Source organism: Loxodonta africana, chromosome 13 (assembly GCF_030014295.1).
Source record: "Loxodonta africana isolate mLoxAfr1 chromosome 13, mLoxAfr1.hap2, whole genome shotgun sequence".
Taxonomy (NCBI): domain Eukaryota; kingdom Metazoa; phylum Chordata; class Mammalia; order Proboscidea; family Elephantidae; genus Loxodonta; species Loxodonta africana.
In genome coordinates, this window is record NC_087354.1 from 39,000,976 (window position 1) to 39,013,173 (window position 12,198).

At 39.3% G+C, this 12,198-nt stretch overlaps 1 protein-coding gene across 14 annotated transcripts in view; it reads right to left on the reverse strand.

Annotated features, from left to right (window-relative positions):
- SCAPER (S-phase cyclin A associated protein in the ER) overlaps positions 1 to 12,198 on the reverse strand; it is a 492,396-nt gene that overhangs the window by 91,315 nt on the left and 388,883 nt on the right. For all 14 annotated transcript variants that reach the window (XM_023552952.2, XM_023552948.2, XM_023552950.2 and 11 more), the window contains one exon: positions 2,773 to 3,005. In XM_023552952.2, the coding sequence (XP_023408720.1) occupies positions 2,773 to 3,005 (233 nt within the window). The remainder of the gene's footprint in view (positions 1 to 2,772; positions 3,006 to 12,198) is intronic.

Consider the following 12,198-nt stretch of genomic DNA (forward strand, 5'->3'; position numbering starts at 1 on the left):
GCATGCCATCCTCATAATCGTTGCCATGTTTGAGCCCACTGTTGCAGCCACTGTGTCAATTCATCTAATTGAGGGTATTTCTCTTTTTTACCAATGCTCTACTTTACCAAGCATGATGTCCTTCTCCAGGGACTGGTCCTTCCTGATAACATGTCCAAAGTATATGTGAGAGGAATCTCACCATCTTCACTTCCAAGGAGCATTCTGACTGTGCTTCCTCCAAGACAGATTTGTTTGTTCTTCTGGCAGTCCATGGAACATTCAATATTCTTCACCAACATCATAACTCAAAGGCATCAATTCTTCTTTGGTCTTCCTTATTCGTTTTCCAGCTTTTGCATGCATATGAGGTGACTGAAAATACCACAGTTTGGATCAGGCACACCTCAGTCCTCAAAGTGACATCTAACAATATAAAGAGGTCTTTGCAGCACATTTGCCCAATGCAATACATCATTTGATTTCTTGACTGCTGCTTCCATAGGCATTGATTGTGGATCCAAGTAAAATGAGATCCTTGACAACTTCAGTCTTTTCTCCACTTATCACGATGTTGCTTACTGGTCCAGTTGTGAGGATTTTTGCTTTCTTTATGTTGAGGTGTAATCCATACTGAAGGCTGTAGTCTTTGATCTTCGTCAGTAAGTACTTCAAGTCCTCTCCACTCTCAGCAAGCAAGGTTATGTCATCTGCATATCCCAGGTTGTTAATGAGTCTTCCTCCAATCCTGAGGCTGCATTCTTCTTCATACAGTCCAGTTTCTTGGATTATCTACTCGGCATACCGACTGAATAAGTATGATGAAAGGATACAAGACAGCTACTTAGCCAACCAACTGGATGAGATTCACATTCATGCCCATTCCAATGAAAGGTGATCCAACAGAATGTAAAAATTATCAAACAATATAACTAATATCACGCACAAGTAAAATTTTGGTGAAGATAATTCAAAAACGGTTGCAGCAGTACATTGACAAGGAACTGCCAGAAATTCAAGCCAGATTTAAAAAGAGGACATGGAACGATGGATATCATTGCTGATGTCAGATGGATCTTGGCTGAGAGCAGAGAATACCAGAGAGATGTTCACTTGTATTTTACTAACTATGCAAAGGTACTGGACTATGTGGATCACAGCAAATTATGGATAACACTGCGAAGAACGTCAATTCCCGAACACTTAACTGTGCTCACGTGGCACCTGTATACAGGCCAAGAGCAGTTGTTCGAACAGAACAAGTGGATATTCTGTGGTTTAAAATCAGGAAAGGTACATGTCAGTGTTATATCCTTTCACCGCTTGCAGAATACCACTGTTAATTTTTTAAAAAAATTTCTAATACCCTCATTCTTTAAGAAGGATCTGAGAACTGTAATAATATATGTGAAAATGTATGTATTTTCCCCCAGAAGGCCCACTGGAATTGCAGTGAAGCATTTTGCTGGATCTTCCGCCTCATCACAGCTGAGGCATGTGGCTGAGTTGTCTGGACAAGAGTGCAGGGTTGCTGCATCACAGGGTATAGCCCAAGGGAGAATGCTAGGACAGAATGGCATTCATCAGCAGAGAAGGTTAGGTTCTACAGTGACCTAAAGGACATGGGGAAATTGAATGGGATCAAGCAACTGAGAGAAAGGCCAGGGAGGGTAAAAGTCAAGTGCTATAAGATAAATGGTTGTAGACCCAAAGGGCCCAGTGCTCTCCAGCAATAAATATGCTTGGGGAAAGAGGGTTAGGCAGATGGAAGGGATAAGTGAGCGCAGTAATCAAGGGTACGAAAGACACTGAATGAAAACAACTGTTCCCAAGAAAGCACTACAAGAAACCAGGGGAAATTTATGAAGTGTGAAAGAAGCAATGCAGAGGAGGGAATCCTCTTCCTCCTATTAGCCTACCATAAGCTTCAGAGAACAAAAAACTGAGTGAATTTTGGGAGCCAGAAATCAGTGCAGACTAAAGAAGAATTGTTGAAAGGTGGGACAGGTAATTGATTAACACCAGATGGAACCCTGTTAGGAAATTAAATGTCCTACCTGACTCAAAATTCATGAGGGAAAAAGTTCAGATGCCAGGGTACTAGTAAATTTCCCTGGAGAAAAGATGGCCTTAGAAGGAAGTAAGTCTGACCTTGAACAGGTGTCAGAAACTATCACATATGCACAGTGGAGAGCATACAGGTGTTGGGACTCTAGCTACACCTGAGTTCCAGTCTCACCTCTCCTACCTACTTTTTTAACTTGTTTATTACATAAACTTGGACAAAGCACTTAACCTTTCTGAACTTCAATTTCCTCACCTACAAAGTCTGAATTACAAGAGTACATACAAAGGGCTGATACAGGATTAAACAGACTGTATCTGTAAAGCCTCTATTAATACCTGGCACATAATGGGTGCTCCATAAATGGCAGCTATTATTATTGTTTTAATCCTGAATGAAATTCACAAACAGAGATGATCTGAGATGGGTGAATTCTCAGAAGTCCCTTCAGTTGCAAAGAGTTAATACCAAGAAAGTCGTAAAAGCCTGGACACTACATATTCTAATATCAAATACCTAAATGTCAAGAATGACAGCTGAGATCTAACTATGTTGGTTTTCATTAATAGAATTTTCCTTCTTTCTACAAAATGAGGTGCATTCTCTACCAGGAATTTGTGGATGGGGTTGTGAGAACCACGGCCATCATACAGGCACTGAGACTTAAATTATTTTAAAATAATTCGTTTTAACAAAGAAGAAAGTTTTAAGAAGTCTACCAATTTTACCTGATGAGGTCCTGAACTCGACTGTTAAAAGCATCACCTTGTGAGGGCCTGTTTTTCATTTCCTGTGTTGATATTTTTGGTGTAGCTGGCCGGCTGGTTCCATCTGGTCGATTGGCAATCAGGCAGCCAAAAACCACAGAGCTGACTTTGAGAAGTCCCGTGGTCAAGCCTTCAAATACTTGCTTATTTGTATTTCTTCCTGAAATAGCATTATTTTCATCTGGAACATACACCTAGATTAAAAAAAAATATAGTAAATGTATTTTTATAAAACCACCAAAAATGGACAGAGAAGCTTTGGAAAATTCCTGCAATCATAAATACTTTTGAAATTCTATAGGTGGCAATCTGAAATGTTCAAGAGCATGGCCTCTGAAGTCAGACTGCTGAGTTTAAATCTAAGCTTTGCCTTCATGAGCTGGGGGACCTTGGGCACCAGGTTATTACTCCCTAAATTTCAATTTTCTCATCTATAAAACAGGGATAATGACAGTACCTATATCGTAAGGTTCTTTTGAGGATTAAATGAGACAATGCTCATAAAATGCTTAGGACTTGCCTAGGCACATAGTAAGTGCTCAGTAAATACTATTTATTCAATTGAATAAATTATATTAAATAATCTATATGAACTCAAAACAAACCAACTGGTAAACTGACACCACTGTTTCTCGTTAAAGTGAATTTTTAAAATAGCTAATCTAAATTCCTCTATTAGGAGGAGGCAGGGTCAAGATGGTGGAGTAGTCAGACACTTCCTGTGGTCCTCCTTACCACAAAGACCCTACAAAAACAAGTGAATTGATTATACATGATGATCAAGGAGCCCTGAACATGAAAGGCAAAAGTGAAGAATGGGACTGAGTGGCAGGGAGAGGAAGAGATGGTTCAGAAGCAGCGAGGAGTTGACAGACCTGACCTGGTGGGAACTGGCACTCTGCAGGCCAAGATCGGGTGAGACAAGCAGTGTGCTTGGAACGTGTTTTCCACATCAGGAGAGACCTAGTGGCGGAGAGTCTACTCAAGAATCCAGAACCAGTCAAAAGCAGCAATCAATTGGCAAAAGATAAGTACATGCGCCTAACCTACCGTGCAGAAGAAAAAACACCCACTTCGGGAAGAACCTTTTTCCCATTTACCCACCCCCTCTCACTCTGCACTGGGTCCCGGGCTGGGTTCAGTGATTGCCACGTCATCTGGGCTGGAAGTAGAACCTGCCATGCACCTTAAGCCATTTTCCCAGCCCTGGAGAGGGAACAAATTAACATACAGGAAAAAATAATCTGCCAGCTTCCCTAACCCAGTAACTCAGGGAAAGCACATCTCCTTTGCCTAGGCACAGGCATAAGGGGTCCAAGAACTTTGCCTTTTACCCCGGCATAGACCTATGTGAGCCCATTTCAACAGCATAGGCCCTCATTAGCACAGTACAACAGGGAACATACCTGAAACCTAACTTCAACTGTATCAGTTATATGGTGGAGTGACAGGTTCGTGACATCTGACACCACTCTGCCCATTAAGCAAGGTCTTCACCAGCCCACATCAGGGGCCACCCACGCCACTTACGTCACCTGTGACAGGGGTACAAGACTAAGTGGCGCCTCCCAGTCCTTACAGCCAACAGCATTGGGTTCCCATAGTCTGGCTGTAAAACCCACCCACCTACGCACTCCAGGGAACAGGGACACGCTTTCCTCCCAGACTCTCAGGGGCAGCTGTCAGCCCCCTGCGTTGCTTAGCACATGACCCCCTACTGCAGCCAGATACGTGTGCCTACTCCAATCACCCCTGCTCATCTAAGACACTAGGTGAGAGCCTGAACCACACACTTGGTGACTGACTACCTGGACACCTGAGCTGAATCCATACAAGAAGAGTAAACAGACTCCTGGGCTCATATACCTAGTAACAACTCTAACCACCTGTTGACAGAACATTAGAGCTTCAAAGGTGCCAATAATCAAACTAGCTCACACAAGCAGCTATTTAGACATATGAAAACAAAACAAAACAAGAAACAAGGACACAGTAAGCAAACATAAAATAAATAAATATAATACCTTATTGATGGTTCGGAGACAAGAGTCAATATCAAATCACACCAAGAGGCAGACTATGATGGCTCCAGCAAGCTCCCAAAACAAAGAATCAAGAAATCCTCCAGAGGAAAAGAACTTCTTGGAATTACCGGAGGTAGAAAACAAAAGATTAATATACAGAACTCTTTAAGAGACTAGGAAGGATATCAGGCAAAATTCAGAACATGCCAAGGAACACACAAAGCAATAGAAGAACTTAAGAAGATTATAGAAAAGTATAATGACAAATTTAACAGGCTGCAAGAATCCATAGAGAGATAGCAAACAGAAATCCAGAAAATTAACAATAAAATTTCAGAATCAGACAACTCAGTAGAAAGTCATAGAAGCAGAATTGAGGCAATGGAAGTCAGAATTACTGAGATTGAAGAAAAAACACTTGACACCAACATACTTGAGGAAAAATCAGAGAAAAGAATTAAAAAAAAAATGAAGAAGCCCTAAGAATTATGTGGGACTCTATCAAACAGAATAATGTACAAGTGATTGGAATGCCAGAACAGGGGCGGATAACAGAAGATACAGAGAAAGCTGCTGAAGATTTGTCAGCAGAAAACTTCCCTGATTTTGTGAAAGATGAGACAATATCTATCCAAGATGCTCACTGAACCCCACACAAGGTAGATCCCAAGAGAAAGTCACCAAGACATAATCAAACTCACCAAAACCAAAGATAGAGAATTTTAAGAGTGGGTAGGGATATATGAAAAGTCATCTAAAAAGGAGAGTCAGTAAGACTAAACTTGGACTACTCAGCAGAAACCATGCAGGCAAAAAGGCAAGGGGATGACATATATAAAGCCTTGAAGGAAAAAAACTGCCAGTCGGGAATTATATATACAGCAAAACTGTCTCTCAAATATAATGGTGAAATTAGGGCATTCCCAGATAAAAAGAAATTTAGGAAATTTTCAAAAACCAAACCAAAATTACAAGAAATACCAAAGGGAGTCCTCTGGCTAGAAAATCAATAATATCAGATAATGACCCAAGACAGGACAGGGCAACCAGGTATCAATACATACAGGGAAGTCACAAAAATAAATCAAAGCTAAAACACTGAAAACAGGGAAACATGTCAATATGTAAAAGATGACAACATTAAAACAAAAAAGAGGGACTAAATAATGTAGTCATAGATCTTTCATATGGAAAGGAAGACAAGGCAATATAAAGAAATCAAAGATTGGCTTACACATAGAAAAATAGGGATTAATATTAAGGTAACCATAAAGGAAACTAACAATCTTACACATCAAAATAAACAACAAGGAAAACAAAGACTCAGCAAATACAAAATCAACAACAATGAAAAAGATGAAAAAACATAAAGAAAAACAACTCAGCACAGAAAATTAAGGGGAACAAAGAAACTGTCAACAACACACACACAAAAAGGCTTCAAATGACAGCACTAAACTCATACCCATCAATAATTACGCTGAATATAAATGGACTAAATGCACTAATAAAGAGACAGGGAGTGGCACAATGGATTAAAAAAACATGATCCGTCTATACACTGCCTACAGGAGACACACCTTAGACTTAAAGATGCAAACTTATTAAAACTCAAAGGATGGAAAAAAGTATATCAAGCAAACAACAACCAAAAAAGAGCAGAAGTGGCAATATTAATCTCTGACAAAATAGACTTTAAAGAAAAATCCACCACAAAGGATAACAAAGGACACTAAATAACGATTAAAGGGTCAATGCACCAGGACGACATAACCAAAATAAATATTTGTGCACCCAATGACAGGGCACCAAAATACATAAAACAAACTCTAACAGCATTGAAAAGAGAGATAGACAGCTCCACAATAATCGTAGGAGACTTCAATGCACCACTTTTGCTGAAGAACAGAACATCCAGAAAGAAGCTCAAAAAGGACACGGAAGATCTAATTGTCACTATCAACCAACTTGATCTCACAGACATATACAGAACATTCTACCCAATAGCAGCCAAGTATACTTTCTTTTCCAACGCACGTGGAACATTCGCCAGAACAAACCACATATTAGGCCATAAAGCAAGCCTTAACACAATCCAAAGCACTGAAATTAAGGATGGAATAAAGAAATTCACAGACTCAAACGACAATGAAAACACATCCTACCAGAACCTTTGGGACACAGCTAAAGCAGTGCTTGGAGGTCAATTTGAAGCAATAAATGCATGCATCCAAAAAGAAGAAAGGGCCAAAATCAAAGAATTAGTCCAAGAACTCAAACAAATAGCAAGAGAGCAGCAAAAGAAGCCCTCAGGCACCAGAAGAAAGCAAATAATAAAAATTAGAGCAGAATTATATGAAACAGAAAATAGAAAAACAATTGAAAGAGTTAACAAGACCAAAAGCTGGTTCTCTGAAAAGATTAACAAAATCTATAAACCACTGGCCAAACGGACAAAAGAAAAACAGGAGAGGAAGCAAACAAACTGAATAAAAAATGAGATGCGCGATATCACAACAGACCCAACTGAAATTAAAAGAATCATAACAGAATACTATGAAAAATTGTACTCTAACAAATGGACAAATTTCTAGAAACACATACCTACCTAAACTAACACAAAAAGAACAACTAAATAAACCTGTAGCAAAACAAGAGACTGAAAGGGTAATTAGAACACTCCCAACAACAACAACAAAAAAAGTCCTGGCCCTGACGGTCACTGGAGAATTCTACCAAACTTTCAGAGAAGAGTTAACACCACTACTAGTTAAGGTATTCTGGAGCACAGAAAAGGATGGTATACTCCCAAACTCATTCTATGAAGCTAGCATATCCCTGATACCAAAACCGGGTAAAAACACCACAAAAAAAGAAAATTAGACCTATATCCCTCATGAACATAGATGCAAAAATCCTCAACAAAATTCTAGCCAATAGAATTCAACAACATATCAAAAAAAATAATTCACCATGACCAAGTGGGATTCATACCAGGTATGCAGGGATGGTTCAACATTAGAAAAACAGTCAATGTAATTCATCATATAAATAAAACAAAAGACAAGACCCATATGATCTTATCAATTGATGCAGAAAAGGCATCTGACAAAGTCCAACACCCATTTGTGATAAAAACTCTTAGCAAACTTGGAATAGAAGGAAAATTCCTCAACATAATAAAGGGCATTTATACAAAGCCAACAGCCAACATCACCCTAAAGGGAGAGAGTCTGAAAGCATTACCCTTGAGAATGGGAACCAGACAAGGATGTCCTTTATCATCACTCTTATTCAACATCGTGCTGGAGGTCCTAGTCAGAGCAATAAGGCTAGAAAAAGAAATAAAGGGCATCTCAATTGGTAAGGAAGAAGTAAAAAGTATCTCTATTTGCAGATGACATGATCTAATACACAGAAAACCCTAAGGAACCCTAAAAAAAAAATTACTGAATCTAATAGAAGAGTTCAGCAAGGTATCAGGATATAAGATAAACATATAAAAATCTGTTGGATTCCTCCACATCAACGAAGAGAACTTTGAAGAGGAAATCACCAAATCAGTACCATTTACAACAGCCCCCAAGAAAATAAAATACTTAGGAATAAATCTAACTAGAGACGTAAAAGACCTATACAAAGAAAACTACAAGACACTGAACGCTACGAGAAATCTAAAGAACATACATAAGTGGAAAAACACAACTTGCTCACGGATAGGAAGACTCAACATTGTGTAAATGTCAATTCTACCCAAAGTGATCCACGCATATGATGCAATCCCTATCCAAATGCCAATGGCATCTTTTAATGAGGTGAAGAAACAAAGCACCAAATTCATATGGGAAAGAGAAGAGGCCCTGGATAAGCAAAGCATTACTGAAGAAGAACAAAGTGGGAGGCCTCACAGTACCTGATTTTAGAACCTATTATACTGCCACGGTAGTCAAAACAACCTGGTATTAGTGCGACAACAGATACATAGACCAATGGAACAGAATTGAGAATCCAGATGTAAACTCATCCATCCAGAAGCAGCTGATATTTGACAAAGGCCCAAAGTTTGTTAAGTGGGGAAAAGACAGTCTCTTTAACAAATGGTGCTAGCATATTGTATATCCATCTGCAAAAAAATGAAACAAAACCCACACCTCACACCACACACAAAAACTAACTCAAAATGGATCAAAGACCTAAACATAAAATCTTAAATGATAAAGATCACGGAAGAAAAAATAGCGACACTGACAGGAGCGCTAATACATAGCATCAATAGAATACAAAATATTACTAAAAATGCACAAACAACAGAAGAGAGACTAGATAACTGGGAGTTCCTAAAAATTAAACACTTATGCTCATCCAAAAACTTCAACAAAAGAGTCAAAACATTTCTAACAGACAGGGAAAAAAATTTTGGCTAAGACAATTCCATCAGAGTCTAATCTCTAAAATCTACAAGATACTTCAAAACCTCAACAACTAAAAGACAAAATAGCCAATTAAAAAATGGGCAAAGGATATGAACAGGTACTTCACCAAAGAAGACATTCAGGCAGCTAACAGATACATAAGGAAATGCTCACCATCATTAGCCATTAGAGAAATGCAAATCAAAACTACACTGAGATACCATTTCACCCCAACAAGGCTATCATTAATCCAAAATACACAAAATAATAAACGTTGGAGAGGTTGTGGAGAGACTGGAACACTTATACACTGCTGGTGGGAATCTAAAATGGTACAACCACTTTGAAAATCAATTTGGCACTTCCTTAAAAAGCCAGAAATAGAACTACCATTCAACCCAGCAATCCCACTTCTTGGAATATATCTTAGAGAAATAAGAGGCATCACATGAATAGATGTATGCTCACGCATGTTAACTTCCATACTGTTCACAATAGAAAAAGATGGAAACAACCTAGATGCCCATCAATGGATGAATGGATAAACAAATTATGGTATATTCACACAGTGGAATACTATGCAATGATAAAGAATAACGATGAATCTGTGAAACACCTCATAACATGTGAATCTAGAAGGCATTATGCGGAGCGATATTAGTCAGTCACAAAAGGGCAAATATTGTATGAGAGCACTATTATAAGAACTCAAGAAAAGGTTTAAACCCAGAAGAAAACATTCTTTGATGGTTACGAGGGTGGGGAGGGAGGGAGAAGGGTATTCACTAACTAGATAGTAGACAAGAATTATCTTAGGTGAAGGGAAGAACAACTGACAATACAGGGGAAGTCAGTACAACTAAACTTAACCAAAAGCTAAGAGGCTTCCTGAATACAACCAAACACTTCGATGCACAGAGTAGAAGGGGCGGGGGTCTGGGGACCATGGTTTCAGGGGACATCTAGGTCAACTGGCATAACAAAGTTTATGAAGAAAATGTTCTGCATCCCACTTTGGTGAGTGGCATCTGGGGTCTTAAAAGCTAGTGAGTGGTCATCTAAGATGCATCAATTGGTCCCAGCCCACCTGGAGCAAAGGAGAATGAAGAACACTAAAGACATAAGGAAAATATGAACCCAAGAGACAAAAAGGGCCACATAAACCAGAGACTACATCAGCCTGAGACCAGAAGAACTATTTGGTGCCCAGCTACCACCAGTGATCACCCTGACAGGGAACACAACAGAGTCCCAGACAGAGCTGGGGAAAAATGGGGTGCAGAACTCAAATTCTAGTAAAAATACCAGGCTTAATGCTCTGATTGAGACTGGAGGGACCCCAGAAGACATGGCCCCTGGACTCTGTGTTAGCCCAAAACTAAAACTATTGCTGAAGCCAACTCTTCAGACAAAGATTAAAAATAGACTAGACTATAAGACATGAAATGATACCCGTGAAGAAAGTGCTTCTTAGCTCAAGTAGATACATGAGACTAAATGGACAGCTCCTATCCGGAGGTGAGATGAGAAGGCAAAAAGGGACAGGAGCTGGTTGAATGGATCTGGGAAATCTGGGTTGGAAAGGAGAAGTGTGCCATCACATTGTAGGGAGAGCAACTAGGGTCACATAACAATGTGTATATAAATTTTTGCATGAGAAACTAACTTGAACTGTAAACTTGCACTGAAAGCACAATATAAATTTCTCTATTAGGATGAAATCTGCATTTATCGCAACATGGCAAAACAGTTCTTTTCCCAGTACATAGGATCACATTCGGCCCTCTTTGTGTATGTTTTACAGGAAGTAAATGTAGTTGTTAAAAGTTAGGACTTGGAGTTAGAACCTGGGTGTGGGTTCTGGCCCTGCAGCTAGATGACCTGAGACAAGTTCCTTAACCTCTGTATACTTTAGTTTCCTCATCTGTCAGATATAATCATAATATCTACTGTAATTTTTATGCAAATAATACACACCTTCTATGTTTGTTTGCCAGCCACTCCTTCCCCAGTGAGGTATTTTCGTAAGTGCTGCCAGGCCAATTTTTTTTTTACAGCTGCTGTAAAAAAATTAGCATAGCCCACTTGTGAAAATACCTTGGAGGGGGGAGGGAGAGGTTGGCGAACAAACATAGAAAGTGTCCATTATTTGCATAAAAACATGATCTCTCATAGGATTGCAGGGAGTTTAAAATAAATCAATATATATAAAACACTTAGAACGGTGTCTGCAACATAGCTAAACATCACATCACTACTACAATTGCTACTCTTACTATGGCTACTACTACAGTCAGTCCTGACTTATGACCGGGTTCCCTTCCGAGTACTCCATTGTAAGTTGGTTCTGACATAAGTCAAATCTCCTTTTTTTTGGTTTTCACTATTATTGCCTTTTATTATCAGTATCTTTATAAATCATAACATTGAGTGTCTGTGAGTGAACATCTAAGAATGATCACATCTGCAAATTACGTGCTGTAACACTGTATGTACTTCACATTACTGGTGATAAGAGGTACCAAAAAAAAAAAAAAAAGGCAGTCATAGGTGCAGTTCATTGTAACTGGAATACGTGGTAAGTTGGGGACTACCTGTACTACCAGGAGTAAATGCTGCTGGGTATGAACACTGGTTCTTACACCGAAGGATGATTAGAAGTACAGTGACTAGGTATGGAATTATCCGGCTGGGAGCTCTGGTCTTGCCATGTGATGCTGGCTCCATAAGAGGTCATTCATTCTCCCTAGGGAGAGAAGGAGCTGCCTCCTAAAGACCTTACTACCAAGAAAGGGGCAGAAATAGTAAGCCAATGGTGGGAGGTAAGAAGTTTGGACTTGTAGTCAGACAGCACTGTGTTCAAGTTCCATTTCTTTATCTAGCAGGTGGTATGACTTTAAGTAACAACTTCACATTTCTGAGCTCTCATTTCTTTATCTGTCTACCTCCTG